This window comes from Oryctolagus cuniculus, chromosome 2, assembly GCF_964237555.1.
Source record: "Oryctolagus cuniculus chromosome 2, mOryCun1.1, whole genome shotgun sequence".
In the NCBI taxonomy this organism is placed as follows: Eukaryota; Metazoa; Chordata; class Mammalia; order Lagomorpha; family Leporidae; genus Oryctolagus; species Oryctolagus cuniculus.
Genome location: NC_091433.1, coordinates 138,954,260 through 138,978,179, shown reverse-complemented (window position 1 = coordinate 138,978,179; position 23,920 = coordinate 138,954,260). Strand labels below are relative to the sequence as shown.

The window sequence follows — 23,920 nt, the reverse complement described above, 5'->3', positions numbered from 1 at the left end:
GCGTTCCTACGCGCGGGATTCCCGCGTGCGGCTCAGCGCCCGCCTCCACCGCGCTCTCTCGTGTCGCAGACGCCCCGCCTCCTGCCACCTCCACACCTCTCATTGGCCAGGCCCTGCGCCCGCCTCGGTTCCGGACTGGTGGCTGCGCCCGTCGTTCTGCGCCGCGGGGACATTTCCGCATTGAGGGGGGGCTGCTCCGAGCGGAGGGGGAGGGGAGGCGTTCAGGAGAAAGTGGGGGTTTTGGGTGTCAGCAGCCGGCAGGCATTTGGGCAAGAGGGGGTCAGCAGCTGGGCTGAGACCGCTAGCGAGGGACTCGAGGTGTGCACCTGTGAGGAAAGAGGGGGAAGAGAGAAGGGTGCCTCAGAGGTGACATTCTCTCAACCTGCGAGCTTTCTTCCTGGGGCGCCATAAACGCCCCCCAATTTCCCAGCTGCTAAAGGAAGAGAAGGAAGGTGGGTCTCGCCAGCTGCTTGGGGAGCGGCGGGGCGGGGCGGGCTTCCGGCGATCCCCTGAGCTTATGTTTCTCTTTTTGAGAAGAGTTCCTCTCCCCCACCCGCTGTAGCTCCAGAGGCCGAATTTGGGATTGGGGAGAGCGCAGGGCAGGCGGGACGAGAAAACGTGTGAGAAGGAAGGGTCGGAGCTCTCCCTGGGGATTCCGAGCGGGCGCGGGGTCCGGCCCTCTCCGGTGGCCCTTTAATGTTCGCGGGGGAGGGGGGGAGGGGCGACGTAGCCTTCGGCCTCTGCAGCGAAAAAGCCGCGGCGGGGTTTCGCCGCCCGCGGCAGTTAGGCGGGGAGCTGGAGGCCGCGGGTGACCCGAGGCCCCGGCCAGTTGGCCCGCCTGAGCGCGGAATTCCTAGCGCCTCCCAGTCCCAGGATATTTTGGGGCTGGTAAAAATGGTTCCATTTGCGTCCCCCTCCCCATCCCCCATTGCCGCCTGACCCGCCTGGGTAACTCGTGCTTGGGCGGGAGCCGCGGTTGACAGGAGTTTTCCGGGGTACCCGCCCGAGACTGGACGGCTGCGCTGGGGAGGGGGGCGGCGAGGGTGCGCCCCGGGTTCCTGCTGCAGCCCAGCCCCAGAGGGCGTGGAGATCGAGGGGCAGCTGTAGGTCCGCCTCTTTCATTGATGAAATTTAAGTTCGTGTGGTTTTACCTTTTCCGGGAGTCTCCGGCTGTGTCAGGGAGCGCAGTGTAGCCAGGAGTTCCCAAGCAGACCAATTCGCAGCAAGTTTCCGTCTTTTGGAGTTGGAAGATTCTCTAGGTGTACATATATCTTCTCATATATATATATATATATATATATATAGGAGCAAGTTTTAATCCGTTGAATGAATACTCCCCTAAGTAGCTAAACATAGGAGGAGAAAGAACTCGTCGGTTATTAAAGCAAGAGAGGAAGAGAGACCTGCCCGGTAGTGTGACTCCTCTAGAAATTAAAAAATTATAAATCAAAGTGTTTTAATAAAACTCTAAAATGTCAAGATTTGTACAAGGTAAGACGTGCTTCTTCTTATCTCCCGGGTTGATGCAGCCGAATTTGGGTACTGGCAGTCTAGAGGTTGGGTGGATGATTTGGAAGTAGAAAATGTTCATTTGAGATACCATTTGCGAAATCCTTTTCGTTAAATTGACATCTGAACCGCCTTGAGCTTCTGAGTTGGCGGTTCAGATAGGTATAATTTATACCGCTCTGCCCCTCTGGGTGTAGTTTTGCCTCCCTGAAATCAGGTTATGAGTACTTCAGCTTCCCTGGATAGTGGCTGTAAATGATGATAAAACAAGGTTTTGGCTACTGATTAATCCCTGCTCTCTTTTCTTGGTCAGTGTCAAGGTACCTGTGTAAGTGGGCGCGGACGGGAAGGAGACCGGGAGGGCTAGGGGAAGGCAGGTGGGTTTTACTGAGGACTATTGAGGAAGCTTTAGTGTTCTCAGCTTCTGCTGTTTGTGTATACGTGGTTAAGAGTCATTTATTGCGAAACCGGGAGTAACTCGTGAGAGCTGGAGGTCATTTCTACTGGAGAAATGACTTTGCTGCATTGCTGTGTTTATTTTTCCTTTTTTGAATTATGAAAATGTGAAGAAAGATTTCTTTGAAATTTGTAAATTGACCTCTAAATTTCCACATGTATATTAAAGAAAGGGCTAAGGAATGCTTGTCAGCAGAGCTCAGCAGTAAGATTGGTATGTATGTAGCAATGTGTGTGTATGGTGTAGGCACTGAAACTAGTGCTGCCTTAAACCTCTGTCACCAATTTGTAGTGTAGGATTTGCTTTCTGGTATGCAAGTAAATGCTTTCCTTGCAGAGCCCAGCAGTGTTGAAAGCTTCAGCCATCTTGCTGAACACACTGCTAGTAAAGTTCCCAACGACTTCATGTTAAGTGTCAATAAATGCAGCTGAACTTTAAAAAAAAGTTGTGTTAGTAATGGCCATCATTTTACCCTGGGAATAAAAATGCCCTAGTGACTTTATTAACTCTTCTTTAACTTTTGTGTCATAAAGTATGAATTTTCTGGAAACAGTTGGGGCATTCATGCCTGCCGTTAGCACCAAGCTCAGAAATGCCATTTGTCATTAGACTTTCAAATTCATGTTATACCTTAAATGTGGTTAAGATACTTAGGTTCTAATTAAATGCATGTCTTACTGAAGAGTAGAAAGGCAGAGGTTACTGTTGAAACTTACTGGTTTTTAATAGCAATAATACTCAGTTACCATAAAGTCAGTATTTTGTGAGAATGTGCTGGGGAAAGTAGACTAGTCACTTCTCTTTAAAAGTTAAGAATATTATTAGACTGAAGATGTTCCATGTAGTTATGTTTTGGAATAACTTGCTGAGTTGGTATGCGTTAATGGTCTTTAGTGTTACCACTAACTATCCTCATGAGGTTGTTTTTTTTTTTTTTTTTGTAAAGAGTGCACTTTTTTTTTTTTTTTTTTTTTTGACAGGCAGAGTGGACAGTGAGAGAGACAGAAAGGTCTTCCTTTGCCGTTGGTTCACCCTCCAATGGCCACTGCGGCCGGCGCACTGCGCTGATCCGATGGCAGGAGCCAGGTGCTTCTCCTGGTCTCCCTTGGGGTGCAGGGCCCAAGCACTTGGGCCATCCTCCACTGCACTCCCTGGCCACATCAGAGAGCTGGCCTGGAAGAGGGGCAACCGGGACAGAATCCGGCGCCCCGACCGGGACTAGAACCTGGTGTGCCAGCGCTGCAAGGCGGAGGATTAGCCTAGTGAGCCGCGGCGCCGGCCCCTCACGAGGTTTTAAATCCAATCACAATACTTAAGAATTGCTATATATGCTTGTCATTACTTTGTCATCAACTTTTCTAAAAAATGAGCTTTTTATTTTGGAATATATATAGATGTATAGAAAAATTAGACATAATATAGATACATTACTGTTAGCCACAGTACACACCTAATTCAGAGTACTATTCTTATGATTCAATCCAAGATAACACTGCATTTAGTTGCCATCCTTTTATTTTAAACGGTTTTTTTTTTCTTTTCTTTTTTGGTCAGGCAGAGTTAGAGACAGACAAGAGAGTTATAGACAATGAGAGACAGAGAGAAAGGTCTTCCTTCCATTGGTTCACTCCCCTAATGGCCTCCACGGCCGGCACTGCGCCATTCCGAAGCCAGTAGCCAGGTACTTCCTCCCTGTCTCCCATGCGGGTGCAGGAACCCAAGCACTTGGGCCATCCTCCACTGCCCTCCCGGGCCACAGCAGATTGCTGGATGGGAAAAGGAGCAACCGGGACTAGTACCTGGAGTGCGGGAGCCGCAGGCGGAGGATTAGCCAAGTAAGCCACGGTGCGGCGCTGGCCAAATGGTTTTTCTTTTAAACCAGCAGTTTTGTACAAAAAAGATAACATCTTTCCCCCATTTTTATAAACAAATGTTCTCTTGTTTTAAATTTTATGCTGCAAGTGTGAGTCCTCTATATGTTTAACCCTATGTGGTTGTAAATGATAAGTCTAAGATATAAATGATAAACCTGATTGACTTCTGTCTCCTCAGATCAATTTTCAAGTATATAAATTGGAGTTTTTGTTTCTGATTTTTTAAGAAAGCATTTGTACTCAGTGGCACCTAGCTTATACTACTTTCTAGGGAAAGAGTTAATAAATGTTAGGCTCCTAACTGCTTTCATACTTTGTTTAATTTAAGCTTCCTAAGAAGTAGTATATTTTTATCATGCTCTTATAAATAGCTGAGGAAAGTTAAGTATCTTGTCCATAGTTCACAACTAATAAACCTGTTAGAAATCCTTATGCTGTCCACCCATTTTGTGCTTTTTGTATTAAAAACTATAAAAATGGCCCGTTTCTCCAACTAGACTCATTCTCTTTAGGCAAAGATAATATATCCCTAGAAGAAAGGAGTTGTCTTTTAAGTAGTGGATGCTCTAAAAGAATTAATCATGGATTGCAAATGAGAATCCCACAATTCAGTACTTTCCATGTGCTATTTTAGTGGGTTAGCTTACATTTTTGCTTGTAGTTTTTTATAACACTTCTTAGATTAGACAAATGTTGAGAAGGATGTAAAGGTGTGGACACAGGTTTGAATCCTATTACTAGCAGGTATTCTTAGAGAAATAACTTTCCTGAAGCTTAGTTTCTACCTATACAAAAGTTGAGTATCAATACTTTATACCTCACGGTTATTAAGAAGTTAAAATGAGATTAATTATGAGAGCTAGGCACATATTTGAGGGCCAGTACATTTTATTTTTCTTTCTAGAAAATGATGGTGGCCTTCCTGGTAGTATTGCCATCAAAAGTATAATCACATGTCATCAACAGAAATGAACAGAAACAAGACAGGTGTGACAGTTCTCTATTTTCCTATTCCAGGTTTGGTGTTCAGTCAGGCTCAGTTGATAGGCTTTAAAAAAAAATGCAAGGATGGGAAGCTGGGGCAGAATGATGCATGGATAGTGCGGAGGTGAATGTACATTTGGGATTTTTAGTCCGGTCAACAAAAATTTTTTTGACTGTTTCATATGTGCAGTACAGTGTATTGGGACTTCTGATGTATCCCACATGCTAGGCACTTGTAGTTAAGCAGGTCTGGGTATTATATCTGTGTATTGTATACACACATAGCTTTTTTTCCCCTTAATTTTTACTTACTTATTTGAAAGGAAAAAAAAGTTTCTCATCCTCTGGTTCATATTCTAAATGCCCACAGCAGCTGGGGCTAGGCCATGCTAAATCAAGGAACCAGGAACTCAATGTGGGTCTCTCAAATTCGTGGCGTGGTCCTAACTACTATTAAAAGCATTAATACCCATTTTTTTTTTAATAGTAAAATTGTTCCTCCGTGTTCTTAAAATGAGCCATTGCAGCTGCTTCCCGGGTTGCACATTAGCAGGAAGCTGGGATCTGGAGTAGAACCAGGACTCAAACCCAAGCTTTCTGTTATGCGATGCAGGCATCCCAAATAGGTGGGTCTTAACCCCTGAGCCAAACTACCACCTCTGTACAGGTTTTTGAATGTTATGAGACAAAGGATTGCTACACTTGGCCTGAATTTCTTTACCCAAATCTAGGCAATGTATGTACTTTATAGGAAAACTGGACATCTCCATCGTGAGGCATTTTGACCATAAGCTATTAGGTAGAACTGTGCAATTAATGAAAATACTTAGTGTTGATAGGCAGGAGAGTTCTTAGTATGAATTCTTTGGCCAAAAGAAGGTTCAGTTTTCCTTGGCCATCTCCCCAGGTCTGTTTCTCAGGCACTTTAAAGTTCTTTGTCATAGACCCTTTGCTGGATTTGTGGTGTTCTTCCTAGCTGGTGTACACTGCCCTTAGGTCACCTTTTGCCTGCCTGTGAAATTTCTTCAGCTGCTGGTTTTCTCTGCCCCGAGGGTTATTGCAGCACTTCCAGTTATTATAAATAAATCTGAATACTATCTCTTTTATAGCTGAGTGAGAAGGATCTTCTTGTCACAGTTTGGAGGTGTTGGGGGTCATTAGCTGCTGTGACTTTTTCTCTAGGTTTCTCAGGGGTGCCTTTTGGATTTTTGCTTTTGAAAAGTTCTGAGAGCTATGGGATAATCTGTCTAAATGTTTCAAAACTTATAAGTGGTAGACTAATGTCTAGCCATCTAAAGTCATATGTGCTTGTATGTAACATTAGAGGCACTTCTTAAAAACTATGTTTAATGTTCCATTATCTAAATTATGTAAAAGTTTTCCTTAACGTTCTTAAATTGAGATAATTCTGTTTCAGGAAAGACCATTTTAAGTACCACTGTGTCACTTTAAAAATATTTGAGGTCTGTCAACTTTCCCATTTGTTGGAATTCTTTTTGTGACTCTTTTTGGTGATTCTTGTTTGGTGGATGGCAGTTAGCCAGTGACGATTACTGAGCTAATTATAACTGGAAGATTCTCAGATGAATACAGGGATGAGAAGCATTCTGGGGTCTGGTTGTTAAGGTCAGACACTGGCAAATCCCAAAACCAAATTTAGCCTATTGTTGGTCATTTAGATGACTAGAATGCTTTTAACCCAAGGGGAGTATGGCCTGGATTTGAGTCAGGACTATGTGCAGCAAATGGTCATAACACATTATGACTAACACATACCCCTTATTTTTATTTTTTTACCCCTCATTTTTAAGACATGACAGTATTATATTGCTGGGGGGGATTTTGTTAAATTAAGAGTCACTGTTATAAATGTAAAATTCAAAGAAATTAAAAAGGGAAGAGATGAGCAGATGAAAACTTGAGTGTTTTCCAACATGGACCTTGTAAGCTCTTGTTAAATTTCCCATATTCTTGCTAACTCAGCTTTCTAATTAAATGAATGGTTTTCATTTGTGAAAGCCTGCTGAGAGAAAAAGTTGACAAGAAACATTAGAGAAATAAGAAATATTAACTGTACACTTCTTAAGTTCCATTTTAATATTCTCAAGATACATTAAAAAGTTTACACAGTAGGTAATAGCTTCCAATAGCTCTTCATAGAGACTATTCTCTTTGTATATGCCATTTTTTCCTTCATAGATGAATTGTAGCAGCAACTTTAATTCAAATAATAGAATACTTAGTTTCTGAAAGAAGCATCAGTTAACATAATGAAAATGTTTTAGATAAATGGAGCAATGGTCTGTCATTTTCCAATTTCCACCAAGTTTTTCCAGTTTCCACCTAGTTGTATTCAGTACTGTTTGCAGAAGTGTGGGCCTTAGGAGTTCTCAGAAAATCGGGTACATTCATTGCTGGAAAGTTAATGTAAACTGAGCCAGGACCCTGGCCTGCAGTGCTGGCATCCTATATGGGCACTGGTTCCAGTCTCTGCTGCTCCACTTCCAATCCAGCTCCCTGCTGTTGTGCCTGGGAAAGCAACAGAGGATGGCCCAAGTCTTTGGGCCCCTGCACCCATGTGGGAGACTCGGAAGAAGTTCCTGGCTTCAGATCACCCAGCTCCGGCCACTGTGGCCATTTGGGGAATGAACCAATGATTGGAAGATTCATATTCTCTCTCTCTCTTTCTCTCTCTCTCCTCCCCCCTCCCCACTTCTCTCTGTAACTCTTTCAAATAAATCTTTAAAAAAATTAATATGCAGCTGGCGCCTTGGCTCACTAGGCTAATCCTCCGCCTAGCGGCGCCAGCACACCGGGTTCTAGTCCCGGTTGGGGCGCTGGATTCTGTCCCGGTTGCCCCTCTTCCAGGCCAGCTCTCTGCTGTGGCCAGGGAGTGCAGTGGAGGATGGCCCAGGTGCTTGGGCCCTGCACCCCATGGGAGATCAGGAGAAGCACCTGGCTCCTGGCTCCTGCCATCGGATCAGCGCAGTGCGCCAGCCGCAGCGCGGCGGCCATTGGAGGGTGAACCAACGGCAAAAGGAAGACCTTTCTCTCTGTCTCTCTCTCACTGTCCACTCTGCCTGTCAAAAAAAAAAAAAAATTTAATATGAATATATCAAAGTCAAACTAACTTGTGATCATCTGTGACAATGAATGGTAGTTAGAAGCACTAATTTTCCATAGTACTATTCTTTTATCCAGCATTTTTACCTTTGAGAAAATTCCAGCAGTTTTAGAATAAATTTTTGGGAGACATTCTCTGAGGGTTTTGAATGGAATAGGTAAGTAAATATGATTCACTGACTACCCTTTATATTGTATCAGATCTCTTTATAAGCTGGAGTTTTTTTTCTAAAGACTATTACTTTTTTGACACAGCCATTTCTTTTCTAAAGTATCATATTTTTAACTTGGGGTAATAGTATATGAAGTGTAGACATCTTGATTTTGGTAATTTCATGGATCATGCCATGTTTCTTAGATCTCTAAAAATATACTAGGCATGTATCTTTCCCTGAATAAATTTTAAATTATTTGGAAGTTGACTTGTTAAACTATGGAAAGAAAATTAAACTTTGTGTTTTTTAATTGGGCGATTTATATTTGAGAAAAGAATACTGCATTTGAAAGCTGCTTCCCAGTTCTCTTGATTGGTGATTCAGGCATCTCCTTTAGCTGATGCAGAGTAATTGTCTAGAATTCACATTCTGCCTCTGCCAATAGTTCCATTGTTAATTCTTTTATTCATTGCCAAATGAAATCAAGTATATCCCCAAACCATTTTGACAATTAAGGATTGTTTTTGAGAACTATGGAGAAATTGACTACATTGTCTTTGTTAACTTACACAAACAACCAAATATTTCATTTGTCCAAAAGATTTGTGGAGAGTTTGTTAGATTTCCTGTGTAAATCAAGAGAATTCCCTGTTTGTGATTTCACTTGTATTTTTATAAAAATATACAATTCATTGTACTTATGAACCTGAAATATTCATAATATGCTGTCTACTTTTTACCTGTTAGCAACCAAATTGTAAGAATACTATCGAAATTTTTTTTTTTTTTTAGAATTTTCTCTTTTCTTTAACATTTATTTATTTATTTATTTGAAAGAGTTACAGAGAGGCAGAGGCCGGGGGTGGGGGGTGGGGTCTTCCATTTACTGGTTAATTCCCCCAAATGGCCGCAATAGCCAGGGCTGGGCCAGACCAAAACCAGGAGCTTCATCTAGGCCTCCCATGTGGGTGCAGGGGCCCTAGCACTTTGGCCATTTTCTGCTGCTTTCCCAGGTTCATTATCAGGGAGCTGGATCAGAAGTGGAACAGCCAGGGCTCAGACTGGTGCCCATATGGGATGGAGCAGCCAGGACTTGAACTGGTGCCTGTGATGCCACAGTGCTGGCCCTTAGAATTTACTTATTTGAGAGGGAAAGGGATGGGAGAAAGAAAAGAGAGAGGTAGAGTTCCTGTCTGCTGGTTCAATCATCAGATGCCTGCAATGGTCTGAGCAGGGCTGAGTGGGATCAAAGCTGGAAGCAGGAGGGAACACTACCCAGGTTTCCCATATAGGTGGCAGGAGCCCCTGCTGCTGCCTCTCAGGATCTGCATTGGCAGGAAGCTGGAGTCCAGAGTTGGAGCCAGGACTTAAACCCAGGTACTACATTATGGTATGTGGGCATCTTAACTGCCTAGATAAATGCCCATGTCTACAAGGCAAAGAGACACACAGAAACAGAGTTAGAAAGCTCTTCTATCTGCCAGTTCACTCTTCAAATTTCTACAGTGGCCGGGACTGGGATAGGCTGAAGCCAGGAGCCAGGAAATCAGTCTGCGTCTCCTTGTGTCAGGAACCAAGTACTTGGGCCGTCACCTGCTGCCTCCCAGGGCATTAGCAGGAGGCTGGAGTGAGGAACTGGAGCCAGAAATCAAGTCCAGGTACTGTAATGAGGGATATGGGATGTGGATGTCCCAAGGCAAATCTTCACCGCTGAGCCAAATGCCCATCCCTAAAAATGCTGTTCTAAAGGACACACTGCCTTTGACAGTAGCTCCACCTACTCCTTGGCCACAGTCACTTGCAGACAAGGTAACTAGAGTTTGTATTTTCCTTTGGTAGCTGCCCTGATGTAATTGATGTGATACTTTTGTGTTACACCCCTGCCTAGAATTTTAAACCTTCTAAAGAAAACAGGAAAATGGGATAACATATGTATTATTTGGGGCTCATTAGTGCTAATGGTAAAATACTTAGCCTTGGTAATAAAATATTTATAGAGTACATAAAAGCTTTCTTCGATTTATTTTCATGGCTCAGAAACAAACAATATACTTGTATAAGGAAAAGGTGAGGAATATAAGATGCAGTAGCAGAAAGCTAATTTTAATTTGTAAATGCAGCCTCACATAATAGACATAGTTGAATTGCTAGTTTTTATTCAAATTTGGTGGTATACTCCTGGAGGTGGTAAACCGTGTCAATATACTATAACTGAGAAAGAAGAGACCTTCCTCCAGTAGGAGAGAAGCAGGGCATGAGGCCACAGAGCTCGGTCTCGAGCGTGGCACCACCACTGTGTAAGTCGGCATCTCTGGGCCTCTGTTTCTTCGTTTCCAAGATGGAAAAATGGACTCACTGACAAAGTTAAGCTTAAAATTTTTTACCTAAATGCACATATGTCAAGTTATCTGGCAGGGCTCCTAGATCTTTTTTGGTCCTAGGTAGTGATTTTATGTTGTACCCTGTATCCATCTTCTCAACAAATGAGTGTGATGGGCCCCTAAGCATGACTTTCTTATCATCCAATAAAGTTAAAGCAAAGTAATTACTCATATTTGGCAGATCTCTTCTGGATGTTCTGTTTTCCACAAGTGATAGTTGTTGCTGTTTTTTTTGTTTTTTTTGTTTTTTTTTTTTTTGAGATTTTAAGAGCTATTCTATTGTATGAAAGCAAGGTTAATATTAATTATTAATGAGAAACCTAAAGTTGTAACAGTTTTTGCTTTTTTTCTAAAGATTTTATTTTATTTATTTGAGAGATAGTTATAGACAGTGAGAGGGAGAGACAGAGAGAAAGGTCTTCCTTCTGTTGGTTCACTCCCCAAATGGCCGCTATGGCTGGCGCTGCGCTGATCCAAAACCAGGAGCCAGGTGCTTCTCCTGGTCTCCCATGCAGGTGCAGGGGCCCAAACACTTGGGCCATCCTCCAGTGCCCTCCTGGGCCACAGCAGAGAGCTGGACTGGAAGAGGAGCAACCGGGACTAGAACCCGGCGCCCATATGGGATACCAGTGCCGCAGGCGGAGGATTAACCAAGTGAGCCACGGTGCTGCCCCATAAATACTTTTCAAAAGGCATTTAGTAAGCATTCATATGGACTTTCTCTCATGTTTTCTCAGGTAAATCTTTTTTTAATCAAGAAATAACTGTCTTCAAAATTGCTTGGTAAAGTGTGCCTTTGTGCCTCATTGACCAGAATGATATTAATTTTTCATATTTAAACCTGTCACTGAGAAGGCTTTAGATTATCTGGTTCTAGTGCCCTCTGAAACACATGGTATTGAGGCAGAAAGGAGGTGGAAAAATGGCACGAGAGTAGGAAGAGGGACAAGGGATATGGCTGTTACAAACTTAGTAAGCTAAACAGTGTGGTCCTTCTTGGAGCTACTCAAAACCAAACTAGCTGTGTTTGATGATTGGAAATGCTTTATTTTCCACAGTTCAGACATATTGAGTTAGTATCTCTGGGGGCTTATCCAGGAATCTGTTTTAACAAGGCCGTCAAGTGGTTTGTATGTACATTAAAGTTTAGAAACACTATTCTAGATGTCACAAATAGAGTAGGAAATTGCAGCCCTTGGCATTTTTATTTAGTAGTTTGATTAGTTTTGGCTACTCAAAAAGATGCTTCAACTTGGCTTTTAAGACATTCCTGGGGGCTGGCACTATAGTGTAGTGGGTTAATGCCCTTGGCCTGAAGCACCGGCATCCCATATGGATGCCAGTTCTGTCCCGGCTGCTCCTCTTCCAATCCAGCTCTCTGCTATGGCCTGGGATAGCAGTAGAAGATGGCCCAAGTTTTTGGGCCCCTGCACTCGTGGGAGACCTGGAAAAAGCTCCTGGCTTCCGATTGGCGCAGCTCTAGCCATTGCGGCCATCTGGGGAGTGAACCAGCAGATAGAAGACCTCTCTCTCTGTCTCTACCTCTCTCTGAAACTCTGTCTCTCAAATAAAAAAAATAAAATAAAATCTCTCTCTAAAAAAAAATACATTCCTGGACAAGGAATTTATATTTATTTCATTATGAATGAGCAGCCCATCAAATGAGGAACATGATATGATGGGATTTGTAGTTTATGGTTAGCACCACCGGATTAGTGAGCAGAAAAGAAGCAGAGAGGGCAAGAAGAGTATTTAGTTTGGATGATAAGTTTTATTTTGGACATGTCAAGTTTAAGGTACCTAGCTAGGCATTAGCTACAAAAGGTCTAGAAGGTGGTAGGCTATGTGACCTTGGAGCATAGTATAAAGATCAGGATGAGAGGCACACATTTGAGTATTATCATTAAGGAGATTGATAAAGGAGGGCATAACTGAGGGGAGGAAAAATGATCCTGGGGACAAAATCTTAGAAAACCTTGGGCATGGGGTGTCTGCCTGTGGCACCGGCATCCCATATGGGTGCTGGTTGGAGTCCTGGCTGCTCTTCGAGTCCAGCTCTCTGCTATGCCCTGGGAAAGCAGTGGGAGATGGGTCAAGTCCTTGGGCCCCTGCACCCATGTGGGAGACCCAGAAGAAGCTCCTGGCTTCAGATCAGCCCAGCTCCAACCACTGCAGCCATTTGGGGTGTAAATCAGCAGATGGAAGATGTCTCTGTCTCTCCCTGTTTGTGTCTGTAATTCTGCCTCTCAAATAAAATCTTAAAAAAAAAAACAAAACAAAACAAAAAAACACACCTTGTGAGTAGGAGAAAAAAGGATGATTCAGTTAAGGAAACTGAAACATGGTCAGAGAGGTAAGACAAGATGCAGGCTAATAGTAGTAGAATCCAAAGAATATTCTCAAATAATTGAGTTTAAAGCCTGCATTAAGAACCCAAAGGAAGCTGGCTAGCTTGAGTTGGACATAAGTTTTGTCAGTATAGTTCAGCTTTCTTTAAGGTGACTCCAGTTACCATTATATTATTTGTGTTTTATGCTGATTTGGATCACAAGTCATTTCCTGGTTTAAGATAAAGAATGCACTTTTCCTCTAACTACAGATGTCTTCATTATGGGCTTCCAAAGAAGATTGGTACTGATAGAGCTGATGAATGGGTAGAATGCTCTTCAGCCTCTTTGTTGATCTTGGTGTTCTTCTGGCCTCTCCTGTGCTTTGTGAAGCAGCTTTGTACTTCAGAATATGAAGTTACTTTGTTATCAGTATTAGAGTGTTAGGGAAGGGTATTATCGGCCTGTTCTGTCTGAAATTGACTAAATTCTAATGAAATCAGCTACAAAAATTTATTAAGCCCAGTTTTTATTTTTGTTTTTGTTTTTTTAAGATTTATTTATTTGAAAGAGTTACAGAGGGAGAAGAGACAGAGATCTTCCATCTGCTGGTGCACTCCCCATATGGTGGCAACAGCTAAGGTGGAGCCAGGCTGAAGCCAGAACTTCCTCAAGATCTCCCATGTGGTGGCAGGGGCCAAACATTTGGGCCATTTTCCTCTACTTTTCCCAGGCCTTTACCAGGGAGCTAGATTGGAAGTGGAACAACTGGGACACAAACTGGCACCCATGTGGGATGCCAGCACCTAAGCCTGGTTTTATGTGGTAGAGAGTTACTCTGTTGATTGGATGTAAGAAGACGTTCTGATAAAAATTCTTCAGGAGAATTTTTTATTAGGGATAAAAAATTAGGAATTTTATATCATAGATTAAAAAGAGCCAGACTTGGTGGTTGTGGAGGAAGAGGGGGTAGGTGGGAAGCAGCGTATTTTTACCTCAGTAGTGGAATAGGGCTCAGTATTAGTTTGCTTGGTGACATTGGATAAGTCAGTTATTTTCAACCTCAGTTTCTTCATCTGTAAAACAAGTAGCATAGATTAATTTATGTCATATCTAATAAAATTCTGAGTTATGCCTAAAATAGTGAAATGTCTGGCTCCTAAACTACTCTCTGCCTGAAGTCAGAGGGTCAATTGTATATTGCTAGGAAGTGGGGAGAGACAAAACGTTTTTGTGAGGTTGAAAATCTTGGATTATTCAGGGGATTCTTTAATAGCCCGTCCCTTAAAAATGTAACTATCATTACCAGAAAGTAATCTGAGAATGTTAAATCTCAGAAAGCTTGTAAAGTCTTTACTTCTTTTCCTATCAGAAATTCAAGACCTTTAGAAAATTTGGGACGGATAAAAGGGAAAAATGATTTCTAGCCCTGTGCCTCCTTTTCTGAGCCTAGGTGTCAAAGATAGCTACTCTTCTTGCTTAAGCACTCTCTTGTTCTTGAATATTCGTTATCCTTGAAAAGCCCTTTCTTATTCTTTAATCAGTAAAAGTGGAACTTAAGAATAGCACTTTGCCCAGGGAAGGGGAATGAAACAGCAGTGGAATGGGGTAGAAGAGGTGATAGGCTTGTGGTAAAGTTCTTCTGTCATATAAGCTGTTCATAGTTGTAGAAGAGATAGAAAAAATGTAAATTGTTCATTATGTGCATTTGATGCTTATTAAACAAAGGGAAAATAAAGTTTAGGGAAATTTCTCACAACTCCAGGTCTCCCTTGTGGGAGGCAGGGACTCAAGTACTTGAACCATCACATTTTGCTTCGTAAGTTTTCTACATTAGCAGGAATCCAGTGGGTCAACCACTGAGCCAAATGTCTGCCCCTACTTTAGTTACTTTTAAACTTTGTGGTTACATTTAGTTTTATCTGATTTTGGCATTTACTTTGAATGTAAGTTAAATGTTTCCATCACCATTTTTTTAAAAAAAGCATTGGAAAGTAGATGGTGTGTGTATGTGTACATGTGTATATGCTTTTTTAAAAAAGATTTATTTATTTATTTGTTATCTGAAAGGCAGAGTTAGAGGAGAGAGAGAGAATCTCTTCCCCAAATGGCTGCAATGGCTGGGGCTGGGCCAGGCTGAAACTGGGAGCCAGGAGCTTCCGGGTCTCCCACATAGGTGCAAAGGTCCAAGTACTTGGGCCATCTTTTGCTGCTTTCCCAGGTACATTAGCAGGGAGCTGGATCAGAAGTAAAGCAGCCATGTCTCAAACTGGCACCCATATGGGATGCTGGTATCACAGGTAGAGGATTAATCTGCCTTGCCACTACCACAACACCAGCCCCAGGTACCTCTTCTAAAATGGAAAGGATTCCTTAAAATGTTATCTTGTCTGCTGATGATACGGGAAAAATGTTTTGTTTCTGTGAAATTGCCAAATCTCTTCAGTTCTCTTTTGAGGCAGCAATTCCATAAGGGCATGTTCTGTAAAACGTGTTCTTATTAATAACATTCTGGTTTTAATTTTTCTCCAGTTTTGATAGCAGGGAGACATCAGTAGAAATGAAGCAAGATGTGCAAATGAAAATTAACCCTTTTACTTTCACCTGCCCCACCTACTCTAAAGTTTTTAGTTAGTGTCCCAGATACACTAGTAAGGCATATAGATATACCAGTTAGAGTTAAATCCATGTGATTGTATAGTACTAACTAATTGATAATGACTAGCGGATGATGGGGCCATAGGCCTGAGCCTTTTTCATTTTCCAGTATACTAGAAACAGGTCAGTTGCAGCTCACCACCTGTTTGAATGTCTGATTTTTCATTTGGTGCTTTTGTATTTTCATCTTAAGATCTTAGCAAAGCAATGTCTCAAGATGGTGCTTCTCAGTTCCAAGAAGTCATTCGACAAGAGCTAGAGTTATCAGTGAAGAAGGAACTAGAAAAAATACTCACAACAGCACCAGCACAGGAGTTTGAGGTAAGGACTCTACAGTGTTTTTTGCTTCATTTATCCACATGCTTAGTTGCTGCTACTGATGGTGGTGACAGTGATGATGGTGGTGCAGCCTGAAATAAGCATGAGTGATAACATCAAAAAAAAATAAGCATTGCTTGACAATTAAGGGTTTTTAAACTTTGGTCGTAAAACAATTAAGTCCTTTTGTTTTGTTTTGTTTTTAAAGATTTATTTATGTGAAAGAGAGAGAGAGAGAGAGAGAGAGAGAGAGAGAGAGAGAGAGAGAGAGATATCTTTTATCCACTGGTTCACTCCCCAAATGGCTACAATGGCTGGAGCTGTGCTGATCTGAAGCCAGGAACTTCTTCCAGTTCTCCCATGTGGGTGCAGGGGCCCAAGCACTTGGGTCATAGTCTGCTGCTTTCCCAGGCACATTAGCAGGGAGCTGGATCAGAAGTGGAACATCCAGGACTTGAACCGGCACCTTATGGGATGCCAATGCTGTAGGCCAGGGCTTTAATTGGCTGCACCACAGTGCTGGCCCCCCATTAAGTCTTTTAAAGAATAGAAAGTTTCCAAATTTACCAAAATAATCAGAACATAATTGTACTTCCTTTGTTATGTTTTGATATCATTAGATGGAGAAATAGATATCAGTGTTCAGTTGGAATTAAGAGAAGTTAGTATATTCTCCATACCTTTTACAAAGAGGCAATTCTAACAGAACCATGATATTTTGACAATAAGAAGTCTCTCAGAATTCGAAGGTATTTACTTTTTTAGTTACAATTCAGTAGGTTATCCTTCTCAATTTTCTTATTTTGATTTGTATTTAATATTGAGGTTAGACATGTTCCTTTTTATATTTTTGATAAAGATGAATTTCCACTTAGAAGACATTGAATAAATATATATGAATATATATGTGTGTTTATACACACACGTATCTATGAATATAGAGAACCAGTTGAAATTTCCATCAACTAAATGATGTCAGATTGCATAATACTGGAAGTAAGTGGGGAGGATTATTTGCCGGTATTCCTTTAAATGTGGTTCCTATTAACATTTTAGTTTTCAATTAGGATATTAAAAAAAAAAAAAACTCTACTCCATTTCCTGTTAGTATAAGAATTTCATTTAAAATTATTTTAAATGTATAGTTTGTACCTATTTATGTGAAATACAAAGTATTATCCTGGTTGTAACAATAACTTTTGTTTTCATAGCACACTAAAAAAGATCTTGATGGATTTCGGAAGCTATTCCATAGATTTTTGCAAGAAAAGGGACCTTCTGTGGATTGGGGAAAAATTCAGAGACCTCCAGAAGATTCGGTAAGTTTTAAATTAATGTAAGAAAATTTAAAGTAATTTCTGACAGCAGTTTAACTTCGGAAGTGTGGTAGTGTGGAGGACCTGTAAGAACTATCAAGTCAAATACAGGAATTGCTTTGAATTTACAGACCTCTCATGCTAAAATTAGGGAAATAGTTTTCAGTTACTTTGTTTTCTTTTGGACAACCTCAAAACTTAAAAACCTTATATCTTAACTTTGTAAATGAAGTAATTCTTTGGAAATGTACGTTTTGTACCAAAACACCATCAGAACTTTGCATTGATTCCTTCTTTTTCCTTCCAAACCATTTGATTTCTCATTGTCATGGGATCGTGGTTAGACACTTGGTGAAATCTTAAAGCTCACCTCATGATTTCTACTTAATTTTATGACATTATTTCCCCTGTCTGTCTCATGTGAACCAACATAGCATTCTCTTCACTCTCATATATCCCTGCTTCTGAACTTCTGGGTATGTTGTATTTATGGAATGCCATGGTCTCTTCACCTATTAAAGTCCATTCTTTGAGGCAAATTTGAATGCCTGTACCTCTGTCATCGTCCCCTAGAAAGCTGCACTGAGGAAGAGTAGTCCAGTAGTATCAGAGGCTCAAAACCTTGGCTCTGCTGCTTATGAGCTCTGTGTGAAACATCAAGTGCTTTGTATACCTCACAGGGTTGTTAGAAGGCTTTAGGAAGATAACATGTGGAAAAATTTTAAACCATGATGCGTTTTATAGACATCAGAGGTTATTTCTACAATCCTGTGGCACTTAAGTGTCCTAATTGTTAGTAGGTGTTTGTCAATGTGTTCTTATACTAGATCTTGAGGCTGAGGTGTCCTGAGTGAATGTTTGTTGAAGTGAGTATCTGAGGAACAGGGTTTATAAACATACTGACCTTTCTTCTCTTTCCTGTCAGCTCTTTTGACATCTGCTTCTTGTGGCACTTTGCTCTGTAGGCAGAAATGGAATGATAGAGTGAATAATTATATGTAGATAATTTATCTCTCATGTCTGTAATCTTATATAATCTAGTATTGGTTTAAGAACAGACTACTACCTCTGTTTGTAAAAGTGTTAATGGAACATAGCTCTGATTCAGTATATATCCTCTATGGCAGCTGAAACTGATGAAGTTCCTTTTATATTTTTTCCTAATGAGAAAATCTTACATATAGGTCCTCATTAGGAGTTTTTATTTCCATATATAGAAAATATCTTTTATTTCTTAAACTTTAAAATTTAAAAAATTACTTGCTTATTGTAAAAAGAAAACAAAAATCCTACCTCATTATTCACCTTGAGGAGTCTCTCATTTTTGATATTGAAGTTAAAAATTCCTCTTGCCTATAATTCTTGATAATTATAGTATACTTATTTTTTAGGACCTACTTTTTTGACTTTGATTTTCTTAGCGTGGTGAATGAATTGTGATTTATTTTTCTGCTTATAAGTTGTACAATGAATAATATTTTTTCCCAAAAAAATAATAAAAGAATTTTTCTGGAGAGGTATGTTGTTTAAAAAAGGAACTAGATGTAAATTCAGTCAGATTTTTAAAAATGGGAGCAAGCATGAAATTATAACTTTAGGCACTATTTATCCTCCCCTTAAATACTTACAATTTTTTTCCTAGGAATTATTAGTGATTGAAACCTTACTTATTTAATAATTAATAATGGGGCTAGGTCTACAGTTGTGGTTTTCTCAGTTTTTAAGTCTTTCTTGCTGGTCTGGAAGTCTTGGAGTTTTTTTTGAACTTAATATTTTTCAAATTTAATATTTGAAGATGGAGCCTACCTTGAAGAAAAGCACACAGGCGTGTTACATTCAGTATATTTTAAGGTTCAAGGTCCTACTTTGCCAGTGGGGAAATCTGTATTTTGAGACATGATGACATATAGTAGGGGTTGTTGAAGTGAGAATTGGAGCGTGGGCAAGGAAGGAGAAGAGGGATGAGAATCACCTTGGGATTTTTATAACTCAGTACTTGCCCTCACTCCTCCCCAACAGGGATTCTGATAAATCCTTTCAAGAGATCATACCCATGTAATGAGCTGTGGTTACAATGGGAATACAAATTGGTATAGAAAAAAAGAATATAAATAGAAATTTTGGATGTAATTTGATTTTCATGCACTCCTTTTCTGTTTATATAAATCTAAGTCTTCACTTAAAATGTCTTTATTTTGAAGCCTAGGTTTTGAGCATATTTTTTCCTCTGTAGGTTAGAAACATGCAAGCGAATATAAAGTGTGTGGCTTTTTTAAAAGTTTTGAGCATCTATAAAAAACATGCTTGCGATCCCATATACCCTTAATGTTGAAGGTTTTGAAATGTGAATGTGGAGACAAAAGATGTTGAAATTTCAGCAGTGTCCTGATCTTCATAAAGGCACAAGTATTTTTTGTATATAGTCTGTGTATTAGCAATTTTTCAAGTAATTTTGAGAATATAAATATTGGATTAATGTTTGATCACTGCTAGCATACCCCTCCACTCAAGGTTTTCTTTATCAGATCTTAGATTATATAAAGATCAATTTCCTTGCAAGACAATATTTTTATTTAGCAGACATTAATCTTTTTTTTAATGCAGATGATAGTTTATCTTTCTAATGAAAAATAAATTACTGTGGGAGAAGAGCTGTTTAGAGTCACATTTTTACTGTCAACATCATATCAAAGATGTGTACATAAGCATTGTCATAACAGAAGATCTGTTTTTGTACGTGGGTTGGCAAATTACCAGAGTCAACCATCTAGTTTGTAAAGATTTATTAGGGGCACAGTGCCGTGGCATAGCGGGTTAAGCTGTTGCCTGCAGTGGTAGTATCTCATATGGGAGCCCATTCCTAGCTGTTTCACATCTGATCCAGCTCCCTGCTAATATACCTGGGAAAGCAGTGGAAAATGGCCCAAGGGCTTAGGCCCCTGCCACCGATGTGGGAGACCCAGAAGAAGCTCCTAGCTCCTGGCTTCAGGCTGGCCTAGCCCTGGTCACTGCGGCTATTTGGTGAGTAAACCAGCAAACAGAAGATTGTGCGCGCTCTCTCTCTATAATTCTGCATTTCAAATAAAATAGGTAAATCTTTATATTAAAAAAGGATTATTAGAATATAGCCACATTTAATCATTTACATATTACAGCTGCTGTCATGCTACAATGGCAGAATTAAATAGTTGTGATTAAGACTATATGTCGGCCGGCGCCGCGGCTCACTAGGCTAATCCTCCGCCTAGCGGCGCCGGCACACCGGGTTCTAGTCCCGGTCGGGGAGCCGGATTCTGTCCCGGTTGCCCCTCTTCCAGGCCAGCCCTCTGCTATGGCCAGGGAGTGCAGTGGAGGATGGCCCAGGTGCTTGGGCCCTGCACCCCATGGGAGACCAGGAAAAGCACCTGGCTCCTGGCTCCTGCCATCGGATCAGCGCGGTGCGCCGGCCGCAGCGCGCCGGCCGCGGCGGCCATTGGAGGGTGAACCAACGGAAGACTATATGTCTTGAAAAATCTATATTATACACTGTCTAGTTCTTTATGGAAAAACATAGCCGACCCCACTTTAGTACATTTTTTAAAATGAAAGTCTGAAGTAGTTTTCTTCTTTTGACCCAAAAAACTGACCCCAAAAGCTTTTGTCAATTCAGAGTATCATTTTTAGACAAAATCATTTTTCATAAATTTGAGATTGAAGGACATTCAATTTATGTTGTCAGATTTTACTCTTGCTTATTACTCTGTTGATATTTTAATGCTCAGTGAACACATAGATGCTTTTTAAATAGTCCATTGAATCCATATTTTATTGACTTATGACTAAAAATAACACAATTTATGGTGTTAGGGCAAATGTTCAGCACCGACTTGGTTAATGAAACAAATGTTATAATTCAAATTATCTTAATATTTATGTAACTTTTTTTTTTAAAGATATGTTAAGACTAGTATTTTAGAGTATAGCAAGGAAGGACCAGCCAGCATATGGAGCTTCAGGTGACCATTTTATTGTTGAGAGTGTCTTGGCCCTGGCCAAGCTTATGTGTTGGGGATGGAGAGGAATGGGAAATAAACCAAAAAAGGGAGAAGTTTTCGAGCCTACTTGAGATGCTGAAGCGGACAGGTTTTTCTGAGTCCTACTTTAAAAAAAAGATGCTATCACCTGGCTAGCTCTGACCTCTGGTAATGATGCACTCTCATTTCTGTGAAGAATATTCTCTAAACAAATACATTAAGTATAAAAAATTTTATTTTCATTTTATTTGAAAGACACACACACACACACACACACCCCTACCTTCCATTCACTGGGTCACTCTCCAAATGCCCGCAACAGCCAGGAATAGACCAAACTGAAGCCAGAAGCCCAGAACTCAACCCAGGTCTCCCAAGAACTTGAGCCATCATTTACAGCTTCCTAGAGGATGCATTAGTTGGAAGCTTCATCAGAAGTGGAGTAGCCAGTACTTAGAATCCTAGCACTCAAATATGGAATGTGTACCTTGTAAGCAACAATTTAACCACTATTCCAAATGCATGCCTCAGACTTTTTGTTTAGATAAACTCAAGAGGCTGAGATTGTTTTTGTGACTAGAAAGAAGAAGAGAGAGAATTGGCAATGAAGAGAATATCATGCATCAATGTGGTATTTACCTCCAACAGATTTTTTGTTTTATTCCATAAAAATATCTGAGAGTTTTCCTTCCTTTATTCTATCAGTACTAAAACATTAAAATGTGTCTATTTAAATGAAAGGCATTTTGAAAAACTTATATATGTGCAGAGTACAAAACAATGAAATTTTTTTTTCCTGAAGGTGAGCCACAGTACACTCTGCATCTGAAGTATGCACATTTTTCTGAAAGACTTACTGGAGGCCACGTGGTCAGGGATATGACACAGGGTGATTGAGTCTGAGCATGTGGTCAGCTAAGGGGAAAGTCATTAGAGACTTGTTTTGTGTGTATGATAAAGTAAGATCCTAAATGTAAAAGTATTTCATAAAAATGAAATGACTTTTAACAAGATAATCCTGAGGATGTGACCGAATACCAAAGTTCTTTTTTCTTAACATAAAAATTTAAAATTATAGTGTATAGAAATACCAGTCTAAGCAAATATATTACTAGTAATTTCGCAAAATACTGCCAAAGCTCTCATTCCTTACCTTTGATTCTATAATGAACTGAACAGTCTTTGATTTTTCCCTGAGACTACCTTCCTTCACATGCCTTTGTATATAGGACCTTTGTTTTAGGGAGGGGGACCTGATTAAGGAACAGACAACAGACCTGTGATTCCTTTTTTTTTTTTTTTATGATTTATTTATTTGAAAGTTAGAGTGAGAGGGGGAGAGAGGGAGAGAATTCTTCGATCCGCTGGTTCACTCCCCAAATGGCTGGCAATGGCTGGCTGGGGCTGGGCCAGGCTGTAGCCAGGAGCTTCTGGGTCTCCCACATGGGTGGCAGGGGCCCAAGTTCCTGGGCCATCTTCTGCTGCTTTTCCCGGCCATTAGCAGGGAGCTGGATTGGAATTGGAGGAGCAGGGACACAAACCACACTCACAGGAAATGCTAGCATCGTAGGCAATGGCTTTACTTTCTGTGGCACAATGCTGGCCCCAGGCCTCTGATTCTTAATTCCATTCTGGTTACTTATTTATAATTTTGTTTTAGAAATAGCAATGTTAAATACGTGGAACTTTAATGGCAATTCCATATTAAGTTTGAAAGGGCCGGCGCCGTGGCTCACTAGGCTAATCCTCCGCCTTGCGGCGCCGGCACACCGGGTTCTAGTCCCAGTCGGGGCGCCGGATTCTATCCTGGTTGCCCCTCTTCCAGGCCAGCTCTCTGCTGTGGCCAGGGAGTGCAGTGGAGGATGGCCCAAGTACTTGGGCCCTGCACCCCATGGGAAACCAGGATAAGTACCTGGCTCCTGCCATCGGATCAGCGCGGTGCGCCGGCCGCAGCGCGCCGCGGCGGCCATTGGAGAGTGAACCAACAGCACAGGAAGACCTTTTTCTCTGTCTCTCTCTCTCACTGTCCACTCTGCCTGTCAAAAAAAGGAAAAAAAAAAGTTTGAAAGACTCTTGGTATTATTGTACCGGGGTCTTTAACTGTTGCCCTTGTATTGAGAGTTGTGGACATTACAGTCCTGCACAATAGAACTCCTTGGAAAAATCGTAAGTGGGTCTAAGGTAGTAGTACTACTCTTTGAACTTTATCATTTTCTCCACTCCACCTTCCAGCCCACAGAGTTCCTTTGAACTTGCCATGTATGTCATAGGGCCAGTGACACCTAACATAATTTTAGTTTTATACTTAAAGCTTATCTTTTATGTAAGCATCTTATGACTTAAAATTGGATAAGAAAATATATTTGTAAGGTTATTTTTTTAAAGATTTATTTTATTTATTTGAAAGACAGAGTTAGAGAGAGGTCTGCCGTCTGCTGGTTCACTCCCCAGATCTGGAGCTATGCTGATCCCAAGTCAGGAGCCAGGAGCTTCTTCCAGGTCTCCCATGTGGGTGCAGGGTCCCAAGCACTTGGGCCATTTTATGCTGCTTTCCCAGGCCATAGCAGAGAGCTGGATCGGAAGTGGAGCCGCCGGTTCTCGAACCGGCACCCGTATGGGATGCCAGCACCGCAGGACATTAACCCTCTGCTACAGCGCTGGCCCCTGTAAGTTTATTTTATCACATGTCTTGTCACTGGTACAGCTGTGGGGGAATTTGCATTGTCTTTATTTAAGAAAGGATATTACAAATCTGGTTGATACGGGGAGAATTTTTACATAAAACAGAAGTGATCCTTGCTTATC

The 23,920-nt window shown here is 41.1% G+C and overlaps 1 protein-coding gene across 5 annotated transcripts in view; it reads left to right on the top strand.

Moving 5' to 3' along the window:
* Positions 1-117: 117 nt before the first annotated feature.
* Positions 118-23,920, top strand: part of UGP2 (UDP-glucose pyrophosphorylase 2) — a 67,189-nt gene continuing 43,386 nt past the window's right edge. The window contains exons 1-3 of one of the 5 annotated variants that reach the window (XM_008254344.4): positions 118-452; positions 15,662-15,789; positions 16,998-17,105. In XM_008254344.4, the coding sequence (XP_008252566.1) occupies positions 15,676-15,789; positions 16,998-17,105 (222 nt within the window). In that variant the 5' untranslated portion in view covers positions 118-452; positions 15,662-15,675. Of the gene's footprint in view, positions 453-509; positions 1,492-1,517; positions 1,830-1,922; positions 2,180-15,661; positions 15,790-16,997; positions 17,106-23,920 lie in introns of those variants that run through there. The other 4 variants (XM_008254342.4, XM_008254345.4, XM_051838162.2 and 1 more) reach the window with 4 other exon arrangements.